The sequence below is a fragment of the Pavona decussata genome, unplaced genomic scaffold (assembly GCF_977016875.1).
Source record: "Pavona decussata unplaced genomic scaffold, jaPavDecu1.1 SCAFFOLD_381, whole genome shotgun sequence".
NCBI classification, from domain to species: Eukaryota; Metazoa; Cnidaria; class Anthozoa; order Scleractinia; family Agariciidae; genus Pavona; species Pavona decussata.
The window spans coordinates 2,312,749-2,331,494 of NW_028145755.1; the positions used below are offsets into that span (position 1 = coordinate 2,312,749).

Here is an 18,746-nt window from a genome sequence, read left to right on the forward strand (position 1 = left end):
CATAGTTACGTAATATTTCTCAAACTCATCAATAATTCATCAAGAGAAAACAAAGAAAACCACTACCGTGACCGTGGTTTGGATATGTGATCCTAATTACCATAACATTTTGCTAACTTTAGCCTTGAATTTTTCCAAGAATTATTGATCATTTGAGAAGCCATATCAAACACTCGAAAGTGTGTTTCATCAGATATCTAAACACCTCGAACGACTTCGAGGTGTTTGGATATCTGATGAAACACACTTTCGAGTGTTTGATATGGCTTCTCAAATGATCAATAATTCTTGGAGAAATTCAAGGCTAAAGTTGACAAAATTTTATGGTAATTAGGATCACATATCCAAACCACGGTCACGGTAGTGGTTTTCTTTGTTTTCTTTTGATGAATTATTAATGAGTTTGAGAATGGTTTTTACAACATCATCATCATCATCATCATCATTATCATCTTTATTTAAACATGGTATCACAACCATTTACTTGTACAAGAAAAAATGGTCTTCGTGTTAGCTGTGGTGATTAATATAACTTAAAATTGCACAACAACGTTTTTAAAATATACGCTAAAATTTATTGAAAAAAATATTTCTGTTATTTAGTAAGTAGGATTTAAAGTACTTAGGCTATCCTGAACTCCCCCTTTGACAGGGATGTTGTTCCAGAGGACAGGTCCTCTATAGTGAAGGCTACAAATAAGGTTTAGGTATATGGAAATCAATTGATGAATTAATCTGAATTGTTTATAACTTGGAGACAGCTTTCATATCAGTCTATCTCCTGTCACTGAGAAGGGAAACTTGTTCCGCCCGATCCTTTGTTCTGGTAACAAGTCGCCGAGCAAATTGGATGAAAATTATCAACACACGAACAAGCTGCGAAGCCAAACACAAGGAAACGAAGGTTACAAACACAAACGGAGCGATGCTCAGTAGAATTGCTTCTGTTAACTTGAAGGCCTTCACGTAATGATGCTCAATACCGTTTGCTTCAATCCCTGCGGAGTAATACGAGCCCACACCAACATTCAGTATTGCTATGACGACTAAGGTTGTCAGGGAAACCGTTTCAGTGAGGTTAGCACGAAACTGGACGAAGGGCTTCTGGGATAGGTGATGTAACAGGAAAATGAGGCACGTGACTGCAAGGAGAACAGAGCGCAGGAAGGCGTGTGCCACGAAGGTGCTAATCAGAATTAAGATAAATCGTCGACCAATAAGAATGCTTTCCCAGTAGATCTTGCCTGGGGATTGTTTGTCTGGCTCGGGCTTGTAAAATGGGGCGCTTAGTACTTCAAGAACTGAGGCTTCCATGGTGCACGGAGAAAATTCGGTCCTGTCTTCTTGAGGATCAGCAGACGACAACTGTGATGTCATCTCTTGGTTGTCGTGTGGTCGAAATATTACTTTTCTTAAATAACCAAGGAACACAAGAAGAAGATATGGAAGAGGGAAAACACACGCCAATAGAAACATTTTCACGGAAATTTGACGCCGATGTAGTCGTAGAGAACCATCATACAACATAAATATGAAAGGGAACAAATGGAGAGCTATTGTAGCTACAGAGGCCCACTGCCACCACTGATAACACGTGACCTCTGCGTTATAAAACCACCTTAACACGTGCTGAATTGTTTTGCAGTGCGGCAGTTTCGTTGCTGAGCCAGTTGTCGCTGAGTAGCCTAGCAACAGGGTTTCCAGGATCGCTCGGAGGTAAGGACCACTCTGAGGGAGGACTGCAGTACGCTTGCGTAGCTTGTTGAGACCGCTGTGTAGAAGGTAGATCAACAGGATTGACAAGTGGAGGGCGAGGACAGCAACAAGTTGAAACAGGATTTTACTTAGCGGCGTGATACCAGGGAAAGGGCAGATATTCCAGTTATTATTACTGGTATACAGTTTGAAGTCCATAAGGCTAATTAGTGGCAACATAATGTTCTCTCTTAACAATTCGCCAACTCCATAAGATGAAATAGTCAACAGTCCAGCAATTTGGTAAAAATAAAAGAGGATTTTTAAGAATCCATCAGAAGAAAAAGACGAAGGATCATGTATTTTATTTTCATTTTCTGGATTGCCAAAGTCTTCGTAATCTTTTCTTCGTGGGCTTGGAAGAAACCATGTCAAATTTGTCATCAACTTTTGAAAAAGTGGAGGTTTATGAATCAGATACAGCGCGAACAGTATTAGACATAAGAATATAACGACCAGATACAAAGGATTGGTGTGGCAATCTTTGACAGGATGACAGTTATTGTGGAACAGAGCTTCGGTAAAATTCTCTTTACATCTTCCACAGAGGATCCCTGTTCGGTTCCCTTGGCAACCAGAATGTAGGTAGTTCTTATTGCGGTAAGGGCACTTGTGTTTGCTAGCTGGACAGCAGTAACCATGGGGACAGGGCGTGAAGTGTACCTTCTCACCAATAGGGTAACCCCAAAAGTTCGGTCTTGCGGCAAGCGTAGACGTACAGTTTGCTCCATTGGGACACGGAAGGCACTTCACCCGGTTCCGGTAGTTCCGGTCTATTTTGAAGCCTAGACTTGCTCCCCTTCTTATACTGTATGTTCCTGTAGGGCATGTCCAATAGACAAATGAAAATGACGTAATCCGAGTTCGATGAACTGTTATAAAAGTTTCCCAATGCGAGAAATTGTGGAAATACAACTTGCTTCCGAACGGGGATTGTATTCTTACAGAATCGTCCATGGAAACATTGCCTGTGCCCTTAACAAGGATTAATAAACCGTTAAAACTGAACGGATCAGAAATAAACGAAGTCTCGCGTACAGTTACATTGCCATAGCTTATTACTGTTAGAAACCCATTATACGGTCGTTCTTTCTTTGTGTGGAAGACTTGCGACTTCTCCGACTGGTAGAAGGTGGTTTTAAAGATTTTTAACTCACTTGAGTTTAACTTGACTAGTACATGAGATCCGTCGGTGCTGCCGAAGTTGTTCTCGAAAGTACTGTTTAGAATACTGATTGCTGAACAGTCCAACACTGTCAGTGTACTTTTAATCACGCCTGAGTTTTCTCTAAAAACGGTTCCGTTTATAATAACTGCGATGTCTCGTAACGTTACAGGAAGGGTTGCAACAGAGTTACCTGTGATGTCTGGCTTCAGTAAACGAGGGGTTGCAACTGAAATTTCTGCTACGCCTGATTTGCAGAAATTGTTCTCGAATCTACTGGCTTGTAGATTTAAGGAACTTTTGTTGGGGTGCATTGAGACGTGGAAAATAGAACTCTTTGCACCGCAGTCATTGTTCGTAATTGACACGTTTGTGAGTTTAAAACGGGAGCCGCTACCGCCGCCGTTGTTTACAGCGAACGCAAAGTTTTTGTTGTGGCTTATTAAAGAATTCTCCACACGGATGTCACATGAACGGGAAGAAACCCCAAGAAATATTCCTCCTCCTGAATTGTTTTGGAACTTGCAAAATGAGATCAGCAAAAAGTTGTGATTCACAAAAACGTCGTAAGTGGCCAATTTGTCCCCTTTGTTTTGAATAAACCTGGAATTTTGTATGGTCACTCGAGGTTGAGATGAATGGTGAGATCCAGAAACCTTTAGCTCAAAACTCCCAGACTTCAACCTTCCAAAATTTTGGAGGAATTCACAATTGAGAACAACAGCTTCTTGATGAAGGGTACCTATGTTAGCTGTTATAGCTCCACCTCTCATTTTTTTAGCTTTATTTTTGGCAAAAGTGTTGTTTATCAATTTGAGATTCCACATATGGGACACATAGAGGGCCAAGGCTCCACCGCCTTCTCGTTCTGTGATAATGGGTATGCTATCGTTTGAGGGACCGCTGTTGTTGTAGAACAGACGTACTTTTTGAAGTTTGTTCCCACTGAAGTTTGAATTATAAATATTAATCACGGCTTTATCTAGCCAGTTATAATTTGTTCCAACAGCTAACGCACCACCTGAACTCCAAGCTTTGTTGTGATTAAAACGACAGCTCTCGATATTCAATGTCAGCCATGATATGTTCGAAAAAGCGCATGCGCCACCGTACTCACCTTCATTCGAACTGAAGTTTGACCTCGACATGGAGACGAGAACCTCCTTTGTGAATTCACCAACAGATATGGCTCCCCCATCCATGCTTTGCCGTCTTATATTGTGGATTTGGTTTTCAATAAAGTTCCCGTCGACAACTTTAAGTTGCAATGAATTCCTACCGCGAATTTTAACCGCTCTGCCTTTGTTGTTTCTAAAGTGCACTGACATAAATTGAATGATCGAATTACCTCTGACGTTTAGAACACTCCCGAGTTCTGCCTGGTTGCGCTCAAATTTCCCTTCTTTTATTTTAATCGTTAAATTTGCATTGCTTCCTGTTCCGAATTTGAAACACGCTTCACCAGGACACTCGTTATCCATGAGAGTGATGTTAGTGATGTTGACATTAATTTGAGCTTGCAAGTTTTGTGATGACGTAAGCAACAGCGCATTGCTTATATTGCGGAGCTTATTGCTAGCAAAAGTAGAATTCCAAATGTCCAAATACACTGAATGTCCGAAAATCTTGACCCCGTCAGCGCTGTTTTTCTGGAAGATACATCCAGCAAGTTCAATTTTTGCTGGTGAGACTCGAGTAAAGCTCACTGACAGAGCATCGACAGAGCTGTTCACAAAAGCTATCTCGGTCATCTTTACAGAACAATCAATAAGGTACAGTGAAGTGTTTAAGAAAGTTATTCCTGTCACGGAGATACGGCCATAAAAGTTATTTGTGACGTCGCAAGAAAACTTTAAGATGTTATTCTTACAAGCAATAAATGCGAGACTTCCATAGCCTTGGATCACTAAGCCTGCCGTCTGAAATGCTGTCTCCAAAGACTCGCACGGATATGGGTCACGTGTCGTCCCTGAGCCGTCTATGTTGATGACGTCACCACCATGCGCACGCGTAGCGGCTTGATAGATGAACTTGCAGGGGCGAGAGTGTTGTTGACCGCAGTCGTTTGTTTTGGTTCCATAAAGTCTTGAAACAAACCAGTGGACGGAAGAAGTAATTCCTTGTAGCCAAAAGAAAAAGACAGTTACAAACTCAAATCGATCATTGCGAAAGAAACCGCTTTTAGACGGGTCCATGTTGTCTCATTTTCCGCTACGAGGTTTTTTTTTATTATTATTTTTTGACAGAAAGTCTTTGATGATTATAGAATTCTATGGAAGAAGGGACTAAAGAGGGCTAAATCTGATGTTTGACTTTGCTTTTGGCTGGGGAGAATGCTTCAGGCTGCCTCGTTTTGATGTTGTTCTTGGCGTTAGGTCTTTCCCTAAATGGCTAAAAAGTGTTAAAAAAGTGCTCAAAATGTCAAAATAGTGCTCAAAAAGTGCTAAAAGTTGTGAACAGTTACCTCTAGGCTTTTCGTAAATATGTCAATTTTTACTGAAGTAATTAACCTTACAATCTATTTTGCGTAGTGTTATTCGACAGGTTGTTACGAAAGGTTCATAGAATATAGAACAATAATATTTTTCAAGTTACTTCACATGGAACGACGAACGTTCTCACGCTCAGTAAGGATAAGTCCACGTGCCTTTCCATGACAACAGTCTTTTATTCTTGACATCATTAGTTATTCCAATTTATGACTTGGAACACGATTCACGTTGCGAGTGACACACAGTTTTTGCTTTAAAATGTTTTAGAAGACATATGTCGCTCGAAATGTGAAATATTGCTCAAATGTTGCCCGCAAGGGTGCTCAAAATGCAAAATAGTGCTCCAAATTCAAAAAAGTGCTCAAAAGGTGCTCAGCGCAATCGGGAAAGGCCTAAGCGTAAGCGTTATCATTAAAGGGGAAGTATCATGGGTTTTTTTATATCTTTTGTTAAAAATGATGAAATAAGACCTTCAATCACCTGCCAAATAATTCTAGAATGATGAGAAGAACGAAATCAACTCAATTCTTGAAAGAAACAACTCGTGATCTGTTCTAGCGCATTTTGAAACAAAAATGCGAGAACTTGAAAAACATTAGCCTAATATTTTTCAATTTTCAATCCAAACCAGCCTATCCTATCTCTGGCCAGAGTCACTAATCGACAGTGTTAATGCACTGGGGTGATAATTTTTTACAAACTTGACAATTATTTCGTTCTTTCTGCTGACAGTCAAACATTTTTGGGTTTTGAAGTGATAGCAAATTTTCGTGATACTTCTCCTTTAAAAACAGTCACTTGATTCTATTTTGTAAATTTTTCAAATACTCGAAAAATTCCTCAAACCACTGTGATAGAAGGACAATTCAATAGTTTTGAGCAGCAAAGTGTATCGTTCACTTCGGCCACCTCTGGGAACAAAAGCGTAAAATCTACACCGGTTGAATTTTAGTGGAAAAAAACAGACAAGAAGAAGACAGGTTAAACAGCTTAAAATACAAGGATTTGGAAAAGTGGCCACGAGAAGAATAGTGTTTCGATATAAATGCGTTGATTAGGTCGGTTCATTGTTGTAAAAGACTGAAAACATAAGGGTCCAAGGTAGGGTCCTTGTGTAGCCGTGTCGTCACGCATGGCTCCTCCCCGGAGGAGCGTTACGTGACGACACGAAGAACGGCTGCGTAGGAGACAACGGGTGAGTTGCATAAAATTTAACATCGGGCGTAACTGCTAACGCCGAACCTTCAGCCCAGTCACATTCAGTATTTTAACATCTGACGATAGCATATACGCCCGCCGTTAAGTTTTATGCAACTCGTCCCAGGTCCAAGGTTAAATTTAAGGACCTGCAGTAATAGAGGAAATCTATGTGATATGTTAGCAGTCCCCCCAACCCCTTCGCCAACCCCCCCCCCCCCCCACCAAAAAAAAAAAGAAAGAAAAAGAACAGCAACAAACAAATCGAAACTATTAAAAGACATAGATCTTGCAAAATTCATCAACTCAGGAGGGTCATGGGCATCTATAAAAATAGTTGTGTTCACTGCAGGCTACAGTCCCAGTTAGTTAAGTTGGGACATTTCCCAACCAAGCTACTGTCCTTCTCGTCCTCCCCCCCCGCCGCCCCGTCACAAAGTTGTTTTCTTGCAATTCTTAGCAAATCCAATCTCGTACTCAGAGTCTTCAGGCCCTCTATCCAGCGGTTGGTCGCCAGGAGAGCCTCTGGGGAACTGGAATTTTATTTAAATTTGTTGATTAGCTGCTCCGTAGCAGCTTTGATTGTTTTACCGCAGAAATCCTGCGGTAGTAAAATTTCAGCACTCCAGAGTCTCTCCTGGCGACCAACCGCTGGCCAAAGAGCCTGAGGACTCTGGGTACGAGATTGATCTTGCCAACCAACATTGAGAGGGCATGGTGACGAGATCTGTAACGACAAATGTGACTGACACTGTGGCTGTCGTTTACAGTTTTAATGTGAAACGTGTCGCATGTCAGCCGATTGGCCGCGAGAATCGGAAGATGATTTCCAAGAAAGGGAAGCATGTTCATAGGATTCTTTAATCGCTATTTAAGTATTGCACAATTCCGCGGTTTTTTTTTTCGTCGTTTGTAAATCATGTGCAACTAACGCGACATAGCACTTGAAAACGTCACGCAATATTAATGTCGAGTCACGCAACGAAGGAAGTAATAAAATGAAATTACAGACTAACGCGTTATGTTCTTACGTTTGCCGGTATCATTGCTTTGATACCGTAACTCTAAAAGTTGAATATCATTCGATCCAGTTTAGCTTTCTACGACTTGAAACAGCTTACAAAACGTTCGGGTAATTTGACTTCCGAATATCATGTTGTTGTCTTGAGGACCTTACGTGCATATATTAAACCTTAAAGCTTATGCAAATCATGGTTGATCACGGTTAAAGTTATCTACAGAATTTGGCATAGAAATGTCCAGCTAACTTGGCAACCATGGGACTTTTGCAAAGAACAGTTTAAATAAATAGCCTTAAATGTCTTTAAGAAAATAAGCCAGCAGGACTAATTGTGGTTACTCCGACCTCTAATGAACAACGCCTTATTTTCCCATTATGTATATGATTTTAACGTGTTTTCTGAACTATTGAAAAGCGAAATATGAATTTAAATTCCACAAAATATCGCTGGTAATGAGTGATTGTTCACACACTTACCGAAAGTCCAAAAGCCACTCAATAGAAGTAGGTAGACCGACGCAAACATCATTCTCTACCCAGTTGCAACTGAAACATTTCCTGTACTATAACACAAGTTGTCGAAAGGAGCATTGCTTTAAATAACACTCACCGGAACAAGTTCAACACCTGATTTTACTAGACACTAACAGGCTGATCTTCTTCTAGCTTCTAGTATCCTGGGAAATTCCCTGTCACGAGAGAATCACGCATATCACATGGATGTTAAAAAATATTGTTATCTTTCTATTTTATACTCCATTCCATCATTCCAACTACTTGCTCCCTAAGTTTGACTTTTAATAACCTTTGGCACAGAATTCTCATCAGTAACAATATCATTCAACAGACACTGATATGATTAAAATTAGTCTTAGATATTGCTGTCAAGTTCCGCCTTACTTTTGAACGAATGAAAATATGATATTTTTAAAATATTACATTAGTTTTTTTTTAAAGAATAAAGGCTGTTGAAGGATTAAATTAGTCCTAAATAAATTTGTAAAATAAAAGAGGGTAGCACTGTTGATCTCCCCTACTTTGCTCGATCTTTCGTCTGTCTTGTCCTTGAGTAGAGGCACGCAAAAAGGGGAAATGCGTGCCGGAAGCGCGGGGGGTGAGGACGAGTCATGGGGCAGTTGAGGTAATTTTCGATGTAGCTAACATGAATAGTGAATGCGGCCTGTACCTTTGCTGAGAACAGTTTGGACAAGTTATGCATCCTTCTTTGGCCCCTCATCTTCATAACGAGTGTTTAGAAATCATAGAACAGCTTCATCGCTGTCACGAGGAGGTTAGTTCGTCGCCCTTTGGTGTGGTGATGTTGTATTACATAACCGGTGAAGCTTAAGCTAAGGTTAAATTTCTTTTGTATTTAGCACCCTGTTCGGAAATTCTTGGGCACATGTAACGACATCAAGAGAGCCTTGAATACGTGTTTAAAAGAAGAGGTAGGTTTATTGCATCTAGCAGTTTTAATAAACATTTTCCGTGAGCGTTTAAGTGCTCTGCCATTTCATCGATAGACCAACCGGATCATGTGTACTATGGGTGGTCTCGATCGATATGTCGACCGATATATCGACCGATAGTCGGTCGATAGTCGACCGATGTATCGGTCGACAAATCGATGGGTATTTAGCGATCGACTGTCGGTGAAGTATCGGTAGATTGTCGGTCAAATATCAGTCAAATATCGGTCAAGTATCGGTCAACTATCGGCCGAGTATCGGTCAAGTATCGTTTAGCCCACGTACCTGAAACAGTTATTTAACCTTAGTTCTTAGCGCTACAGATGTTAATTGTAATTTGGACTCGGCGTGATCTTTAGATAGTGTACCTTACAGTTACCTTTATTGTAGATGAGTTTTCGATTAAGCAGAGAACTCATATACATGATACAGGAAGCAGAGACCGATACAACGTAGAAATACGGTTTAAAGGTTACTATATTTCGGTTGGCCAAACCAGCCTTCTTAAGGTACAATGGAAATTTGCATTGGGACATATGCTTATATAGCTGACAAATATTTGCGCAATAGCGGGACTACGTTAAACTAAATTGATCGACAGTATAAAATATGAAGCAAATTGCAAATAGAATAATACTAACAAAAACTAAAAAATAATAAAAGGAAAAAAAAAAAAGCTAGTACATTTCTTCGCGAATATTGAGGCCATGTGAAAAGTCTTGCGAGACAAGGTCCAAAGAGAAGAAATGACTTCTTCTTTATCCAACGCATTTTGGAAGATTTCGACAAGGCGTAATATATTTTGAGCGACATAATTTTGGGCCTCAAAATTATTAGTTGAGTATCGGTCAAGTATCGGTCGATGATCGGTCAAGCATCGGTCAAGTGTCGGTCAAATGTCGGTCAAGTGTTGGTCCGTTGTCGGTCGAGTATCGATGATCTTAGTTTATATCGGTCGACGTATTTATTCGTCGACTATCGGTCGATAGTCGGTCAACTGTCGGCCGGCTATTCGACCGATAGTCGACCGACTATCGACCCATATATCGGTCGATAGTCGACCGATAGTCGGTCGATATATCGGTCGACATATCAACCGAGACCACCTATAGTACACATGATCCAGCAACCCTCATGGTTCATGACATAAACAGAATGTTTTTTAATACTCTTTTACATATTTGCAAATTTCTCCTGTTCAGCAATTAGTCTAAATTTACTGTTTTTAAATTTTATCGTAGCATATTTATTTTACTCAAATGTAATCATTTATATAGGTTATATTAAAGCAAGGGGTTTCCTGTACAACCTTGTTCCCAGGGTCTCTCATCTTTAGGGGAGTGGAGGAGGTGAGACCCTGAGAATGCGGTTGCCCTTATTACCATCAGGTCTTACTGGGTACACGTGTTGCTATTATTAGTATCATATTCTTAGTATTCTTATACTTATCATCATCATTATTATTATTATCAAATTTTGTCAAGAACAGAAAAATCAATCAAATTTTGCACTAGATAAAGAAAAATCGTAGTCTACCCAAATTAAATTCTTTTTACCCTGGAATAGTTAAATAGTATATAAAGAAAATAACCTTGAAAACAAAAATATCACTGCTGATGAACTGATCATAGCAATGAAGCAGCAATATTGTGAGGTGAAAATAATTATTACAAGGCTGGCAAATGCCCAGGAGAACACTAACGACAGGCACCCCAAGCTCTATGAGAGATATAGGCCGTGACCTTTGTGTGTTTGGTGACCATTGCATAACGGCGAAATTATAAGGATTTGTATGGGAAAAAAGGATTCCTACGTGAATTTAAAAAGGTTAGGGACCTGAAGCCAGGTCTGCTGAGGGAAAACAGCCAATAAATTCCTTTCAGAGCCTCTGATTGCCTCGAAATTCCACATGGACCATGCACAATAGTTCTTTTACCTGTCCGAGCTATTAATCGAAGCAATTTACATGGAGAGAGCATTAAAGGTCGCCAATATCTGCAAGCTTTTCTGTTGAGAGCCCCCCCCCCCCCCCTCAATCAATAAGTAAGTGAATAGCATCACATAATGTGGTTATCGTCTATTCTCCACCCACCCCTCCCCTCTGTTTCCTTTCAGTTGCACTGGTAATTTCAAATGTAATCCTGAAAATTGTACAACATTGATCAGGGAGAGACGGTCATAAGAATAGCAATAGTCATATAGTCTTTTATCTAGCTTATTTTGATCTTAATTAATTTTACAATCTTGAAATCGCACATAAAGCTAATTCTATCTGTAGTGAAAATAAAGTCCAAGCTAGGAAGCTAAGTTGGTTGTTTTTTCTTGTAAGCTTCCCATACAATTTAAGTTCTACGTGTAAATGGGCAGGTAAATAATCAAAGAGAAAACAATTAAGGAAGAGTTTATTTTTCAACTATCTAAAATGATCTACTTAATCTAGCAATAATTATTGTCAACTCTATATGCAACTTCTCAACTAGCAAAATGTTGTAGTGTAACCTTGTAGTGAAGTAATATCTCATCTGTGGGGAGTAGTCATGCTCCAAGTCCTCATCCTTGAGCACTGCAAGAAGAAGGATGGCTCATATAATGAACAGGGTCTCCTTCATGTAACTTAATAATAATAATAATAATAATAATAATAATAATAATAATAATAATAATAACAATAATAATAATAATAATAATAATAATAATAATAATAATAAAACTGATAATAATAATATTGATTTGTATTGTGCAAATATCAATCCAAGAAATTTTCATCTGCGCTTTACATAGACTCAACAAAATCCTAAAAAAAACCCTTGTTTCATTTTCAACCTTTTTTGTTCAACAGGATTTACGAAAAAGAAGGAAAAACTTAGAAGATGCAAGAAGGAAGAGAAAGACGCTACAAGAACTGTGCTCAGAAGACCAACAGTGAACAAAAATGTTGTAAATTGAACTAAACTTCAGAAAGAGAACTTGCTAAACAACTCTCGACTGATGGGATTGGAGGACGCGGGCATTTGAGTTTGATCACGCCTGAAAATAATGGCACTGTAAATAATGTTTTCCATGTTGAAACTCTTATGCACCAGTCACTGAAAACCTCCTCCCTTAGAAAGCAACAAATTCATAGGACACTTAACCCTTTAACACCTAATGTCAAGAATAAATTTTCCCATCTTGTCCACATACATTCTTATAAAAGTACTGGGGAGAGGTTATTAAAATGTCAAGAAAATTCACCTTGCGTGATCATATCCTTAATTCTCATGATCTAAGGGTTCAATAAGCATTGATATTACATACATGTAGAGAAATTTGATGCTGATCACTGTTAGGGGTTAAAGGATTAAACAGGGGCACCCAATGGAGAAAGTATAAACAACTTTGAAAATCAAAGAACAAATTCTTCTATCTTGTCCCCATAGGTTTCTTATAAAAGTACTGGGGAGAAGTTATTAAAATGTCAAGAAAATTCATCTTGGGCGATCATATCCTTAATTCTCATGATCTAAGGGTTCAATAAGCATTGATATTACATACATGTAGAGAAATTTGATGCTGATCACTGTTAGGGGTTAAAGGATTAAACAGGGGCACCCAATGGAGAAAGTATAAACAACTTTGAAAATCAAAGAACAAATTCTTCTATCTTGTCCCCATAGGTTTCTTATAAAAGTACTGGGGAGAAGTTATTAAAATGTCAAGAAAATTCATCTTGGGTGATCATATCCTTAATTCTCATGATCTAAGGGTTCAATTTGCATTGATATTACATACATGTAGAGAAATTTGATGCTGATCACCGTTAGGCCTTAATGGATTAAACAGGGGCACCCAATGGAGAAAGTATAAACAACTCTGAAAATCAAAGAACAAATTCTTCTATCTTGTCCCCATAGGTTTCTTATAAAAGTACTGGGGAGAAGTTATTAAAATACAAAGAAAATTCATCTTGGGTGATCATATCCTTAATTCTCATGATCTCAGAGGTTGAATAAGCATTGATATTACCAGGAGAAATTTGATGCTGATCACTGTTACGGCTTAAATGGTTAAACGGGGATGCCCAACAGAGAAAATATAAACAAATACTTCAAATGTTGTTTTCCCAGATGATTTTTGGACCGTTACAACTGATATTTGAACAAGCTAACACAACTTTATCTGTAAACCTGTATGTTAGCCAATTCAACTTGCAGAATATTGCCCAGCAAGCTGCTGTTGAGGTCTGAAAATCGTAGCAGGCCTTATTTTCCTCTTTAAACGCGATTTCTTTTCCTCCAAAAACAAGTGGGATTATAACTTCCCATCTTACGAAACTTTGATATTGCATTTTACTGTAGAAAATGCTACATGTAGTCTCTTGTCACAATTAAGGTGGCTTAAAACAGTTGCTAGCACTTTCCATCACTTATACTTTTATGCATCAGTGCGACCACTCTCCATCAGTTGATACAAGAATAAACTTGTCAAACAAATGCTTATCATTGGCAAACAAGTAAAGGCTATTTTGCAGGTGTTACAGGTTACCATAGCAACAGTATAACCTGTTAAAAATACCCCTAATTTTAGCTTCAAGTGGTTGTAACTCAATAACGAGTTCGGTGACCCCCATTTTTTATTATGGAACTGTGAAGAGCATGTTTAGGTACAACGTTTTACAAAGTTTAAAACAGATTTGTATGGAGCAGTTCAGAGCCACCTTAAATTTTCGAACATTTTGACCCGCCGAACAAATATGCACCGAAATGAACCATTGAGTGGCTTTGACTTAAATTATTGGTGTGGCTTTAACATTTGCAAGATTTAAAAGGGCGCCTTACCCGACAAACTGAATTTTTAAACTCATTGGTACGCAATGACGTCCATGTAATGATAAACACAGTTTAAAATGTTGCTGTCAGGTATTAAATTAGAGGAAATACTTAATTCGATAACAGCACAAGCAGAGCTTTTTTATTGGTCAGTGTAATAATATAATGACACTTTAGTGATTACGAGTTTTAGCCTAATTGTTTACTCAAAGGATAAACGTTCGCCACGCATATAGAGCTTTATTAAGAAAACGTTTATCATTCGATAATGTCCGTGCACGCGTTTTTGTTTTTGATCGCATTTGTGAATTCCTTATGTTGTGCAGAGAGAACAGGTATGTATACTTCCCCCAAATTATTTCGTTTATGGCGATTTTAGTGTATAAATCAATATTTGGAAGTGAAATATAATGGACTGGCAATTATGGTTGAGTGATTTTCCCTCTGCACTTGAAATTTTTCAAGCACAAGTGCTAGCCGATATAAGGCCAAATTCTGCTCAAAAAATTAGTCCCACCGAAAATACACCCACAAAATGTCCTTTCCGTGCTGTTTTTTTGTTTCGTATTTTTTTGTTTTTGTCCTTTTAAAGTTAGCTTATGTAATTCGCTGTCATTTTTAGTCTTATTGAAATTTGGTACCGTTTCGTTCTTGATAAAGTAAAACTGTCTAAAATACTGTAACCATAATCGTCTACTTTTTTAGTTAGAATTAAATGTGGCAAATGTTAATTTTCGTAAAAAAAAAAAAGTCAGGGATGAATCGCTACTTGACCTTTTCTTCAATAATATACCTGCCTTTAAACTTAGTTCTTTCCCTTTTTTCGCTTAGTTAAAAAAAGTAGGAAAGTTAAATCCAAAACTGAGTAATTTCGTTCCAAGACTTTTTACAATGTCCGAGAACCTTTAAAAAGCGTGCGATAATTTTGGCAAATTGTGGAGTGTTGAAATACGATGCTGGCTTTCCAAGGTGGTGCTGTCAAAAACTAACAGCCTGTTAGCCTGTTAGGAATTTGACCAGCTCGTTTGTCACGTTTTTTTTTTTTTGGGGGGGGGGGGTGGGACGGGGGCGATGGGCACTGCTGGAATTGACTGATGCAATGCGCTTGTCAGCGTGTGAGATGCACGTAGCAGAAGAAATTACCTCTTGCGTGATGTAAGGAGATTGTCAGCAAATTAAAAAAAAGGGGGGGGGGGGGAGGGAAGAGACAGACCACTTCAGCTAGATAATTTTCGTTATGCACTTCGAATTTTTACCAGTTTCCAATTGTTATTTAAATAAACGTTTAAAGGTGCTGTACTGTCACGGAGATTTCTCTCTGTATTGGTCAAAACTGATCAATTATTTGACAAGGTAACTTTACTCTAACATCAAATTGCTCTTAGAGCACAGCGGAAAAAAATTAAGTAATTTCTTCTAGGAAGAACAAAATATAATCAGTTTTAGCAATTTCTCTAAAAGACACACGAAGATCTTCAAACTAATTGGCCAATTTATTGAAGTTGCAATCCATTCAATCGTGGCGTCCGCAGCCAAAGACAATTAACACTAGTTTCGGTTTACTGGTAGAGTTATTGTTAACAAACCTGAACCATTATTTTAAAGTTTCCATCGATACAAATACGTTTTTTGGCTGTTCAAAGTGACACTCCAAATAGGTGACACTGTCCCCATCTTACTAAAGTTCATTTGTTCCCCCTCTAATTACTTTTTGATAAACGACGTTAGTACAAATTTACGGAAAATAAATTATGAAATATTTGTGAGGCCTTGAACAGCAAGGTTATGGCATTTGAGTTGAATCGCGTGAAACTCCAGGATCGAGGTAAAATGGAAGGAGGTATTAAAGCTGAAGTGCCGTAAATTTAACAAAGGACCGCTTCTATATATACCCCTCCATAATCACATTTGAGTGGAATTAAAACTGGGGGATCGGCAGCCGTTGAATATGGCGCTTTTTGTGTTCTTGAGTGCATGATAAGAAGCTGGCACAATGGGTACATGTACTAGATATATTTCAGTGCTGTACGCTGGAACTGAACCACTCATCCAGTTTGACTCGTTTAACAGGTAACACATCCAAACTACCTGGCTACTCAAGCCAGACAAGCCAAGCTTCCTTAACAACTGCTCCCTTAACAACTGAATTCCCCCCATTTGATGACAGTTTACTAACGGAATCGTCATGGCTGACCAGTCCTGTGATGTACGGAATTACGGGTGGGGTTGGTGTCCTGGGAATCATTTTGATGACATACATGTGTTACAAGTGCTGTTACCGCTCTCGCCCTCTGCAGTTGAACATGGCAGGCGCAACAAGTAACTTGTCAAAGTCAAGGATGGTTCAGCTTCCGTCGCAGTTCCCCATCGGTGCTTCTTGCATTTACCAAGATAAGGATACCATTTGTTTGGTGAACCAAGACTAAACTGTATCATTTTAATTGGTTAAGATGGATGTAAGTTCTTTTGACTTAAAATGGCACTAATACAATGTAAAGTAAAGTTAGGCCTTAGTAAACTACTCGTGCAGACTTCTGTGGCTATTAAATGATTTGCTGACAACTAAAAATTGCTCTTAGACGTGACCGTAACCCAACTTTGCTTTAATATCTTGGTTGGAAACTGTGGATATCCGCCATCCCTAGAAGTGGAGCGGTTTTCCATTAAAAGGCAATCTCTTAAGATCTGTCGAGTGTTAATCAATCCGTCAAGCGTGCGCTACAATAGGAGTATGAACGAGAAGGGATTTGGGCGAGACGCGCCGATCTCGTTTGGTCCACTCATGCTCGTCCCAATTTAATACCACTACACAAACTTCGTGAGAGAAACAGACTATAAGCAGTCTAGCAATTTTGCGTTTACCTTGCTTTTGCTTTACCACGTTCTGTGATTGCTTGAAAAAAAGACCCTCGTGCCACTTTCTTAGCCAATAGAACAGTTTTCATTCGAGCCTCTTAAAACCAAAACCAAAGTAATTAATTTGGCTAAACATAAACGTTGTAAACAACGCAATGAACCAATGAGATCCTCGAAGCAAATACATGTAACCTGCGTCAAGTGCGGGAAAACGCGTGCAAGCAATTGCAAGGCATGATCAGTCTTGGTTTGGCTTCTCATTGGTTGTAAAAGCGGCACGAGTTTTGCTAACCACAAAGAGGACGTAAAACAGTAAGAAAGAATCCCTTGTTTCTATTAAGTCCCACTTTGCCATGTTAGAAAACACAATGTGATAGGATGACGTCATATCACATGACAATCAAGCTCTTCACAGCCGCCATCTTGGATACCTCGATATCTCCATGGCCAACGCCACAGAATATCGTCTCAATTGATTAAAACTTCTTCAAAACCAATGATAAAGAATCAAAATGGTGTAAAAATGTTAAAGTTACGAGAATGAAAGGATAACAAATTCAAGTTAAAAAAAATGGGCTGTCCAAATCTTATTGCCTTGAAACTGACGAAGTCACGTGAGTAATCAATAATTGTATCAAATTGTTACTAGATAATTTTTAGTGAAAGTCACCAAGTTTGGTATTGTTTGCTTTGGTATTAAAAAGCCAGGACGGGTAGTTTCGCTATGTGCGGGTAGCAAAAATCTTATGTAAAATTTACCAAAAATAACAATAAAGTTGAAGTTGAAAACGAAAGGAGAAAGAAAGGAAAACTAAAATTGACTTTTTCTATCGCTTGCATTTGCGTTGGAAAGTTCGATTAATAGTTACTACATGGAGTGAAGATTCAGGCGCGTAGCTAAGGCTTCGATAGGGGTGTTCGTTGAGCCTCATATCTTGCTGAGCGCCGGAGGCGCTCTTACTTGGGGGGTCCGTGGGCATGCTTCCCCGGAAATTTTTGAAAATCTAGGTTCCCAGAAACCTCATTTCCTGCATTTTGAGACCCATTTTAGGCAAATCACAACTTTGTTTTACAGCAGCTTTTTAAGCTATATACATCATTTCGACGGCATAATTGTTTCCACTTAAACAAGAAAGTTCAATGTACATTCCGCGCCCTGTCAAGTTCTGATAACTATTCGATCTGTTGATAGTCATACACCAAGCTGGTAAACTGCATCATTCTCGGGTGTAGGCCTTCAAACAAATTGACTATCTCGTCAAGATTGACAGGCATATCATATTTGATATGCCAGGGCGGACAGCCTACTCTTTCCCATGGTACACCTCATGTAGTTGTTTAACCTCCACATTGCGCTTATGGAACGTTCACATTCACGAGTGAATGTTCTCAGGCGAACTTGTACGTAATTGCGCGTGAAACTCAACAAGGCTTGAACCATTAAGTTTGAAGTGAATCGCATTCAGAGAACAAAACGTATCGCAAAGCATGCTCTTCTATGGCTTTTTCGGGCGGATGCGGTTTTACCGCAAAAATGAAACGTCATTGAAATTAATCTCCAAGGGTTCTTGACAATTTTTATTTTTACTGAGGTAAGACATAAGGCCTAAAGAACGGGTCTATATCTCTATTTTTTTTTTGGTTGATGTATTTCGACCACAGGAACTTTATTTAAAAGTTTTTCTTCCGCCATTATTGATCTTCAAAGGAGGTTCGTTCGAACCCCTCGAACCCCCCCTCCTACGCGCTTGAGATTGCTTATAAACTTTTCTTCTCCGTCTGATGTTCATTTTTACAATGTCAGCTTTTAATTTCCGCCGATAAATGTTTGCTGTTGATCGATTTCGTCCGCAAATTAAAGACGCTTAATTCTTTTCATCGGACGAACTTTGCTCGAAACTACAGAGAGCTCTACCACCTCAAAGAATCGAGGAATCCTAGAGATTAAAGTGTGAGTTGGAAGAAAGTTGAACTCATGTCTAC

At 39.0% G+C, this 18,746-nt stretch overlaps 3 protein-coding genes across 3 annotated transcripts; 2 read left to right on the forward strand and 1 right to left on the reverse strand.

The window, feature by feature from the left end:
• Positions 1-439: 439 nt before the first annotated feature.
• Positions 440-8,479, reverse strand: LOC146452089 (uncharacterized). Its single transcript, XM_085098393.1, has 2 exons — positions 8,108-8,479; positions 440-5,039 (listed from the first exon to the last, which is right to left on the reverse strand). Exons 1-2 carry the CDS (start codon positions 8,157-8,159, stop codon positions 775-777), a joined length of 4,317 nt encoding a protein of 1,438 aa, XP_084954519.1. The 5' UTR covers positions 8,160-8,479; the 3' UTR covers positions 440-774.
• Positions 8,480-8,832: 353 nt separating this feature from the next.
• Positions 8,833-12,332, forward strand: LOC146452090 (COX assembly mitochondrial protein 2 homolog). Its single transcript, XM_085098347.1, has 3 exons — positions 8,833-8,921; positions 9,007-9,078; positions 11,939-12,332. Exons 1-3 carry the CDS (start codon positions 8,844-8,846, stop codon positions 12,023-12,025), a joined length of 237 nt encoding a protein of 78 aa, XP_084954473.1. The 5' UTR covers positions 8,833-8,843; the 3' UTR covers positions 12,026-12,332.
• Positions 12,333-12,817: 485 nt separating this feature from the next.
• On the forward strand, positions 12,818-16,591 carry LOC146452091 (uncharacterized). Its single transcript, XM_085098346.1, has 2 exons — positions 12,818-14,242; positions 15,978-16,591. Exons 1-2 carry the CDS (start codon positions 14,176-14,178, stop codon positions 16,331-16,333), a joined length of 423 nt encoding a protein of 140 aa, XP_084954472.1. The 5' UTR covers positions 12,818-14,175; the 3' UTR covers positions 16,334-16,591.
• The last annotated feature ends 2,155 nt before the right edge of the window (positions 16,592-18,746 follow it).

Bases quoted from the DNA above. Each gene is read 5' to 3' on its own strand.
- LOC146452089 (XM_085098393.1), bottom strand. From the start codon at position 8,159: ATGATGTTTGCGTCGGTCTACCTACTTCTATTGAGTGGCTTTTGGACT. The intron at 5,040-8,107 runs GTAAGTGTGTGA...TTTGGCTACAAG, and splicing joins GAGTGGCTTTTGGACTTTCG to GAATTACTTCTTCCGTCCAC.
- LOC146452090 (XM_085098347.1), top strand. From the start codon at position 8,844: ATGCATCCTTCTTTGGCCCCTCATCTTCATAACGAGTGTTTAGAAATC. The intron at 8,922-9,006 runs GTTAGTTCGTCG...TTTTGTATTTAG, and splicing joins TTCATCGCTGTCACGAGGAG to CACCCTGTTCGGAAATTCTT. The intron at 9,079-11,938 runs GTAGGTTTATTG...TTTGTTCAACAG, and splicing joins ATACGTGTTTAAAAGAAGAG to GATTTACGAAAAAGAAGGAA.
- LOC146452091 (XM_085098346.1), top strand. From the start codon at position 14,176: ATGTCCGTGCACGCGTTTTTGTTTTTGATCGCATTTGTGAATTCCTTA. The intron at 14,243-15,977 runs GTATGTATACTT...CTCGTTTAACAG, and splicing joins ATGTTGTGCAGAGAGAACAG to GTAACACATCCAAACTACCT.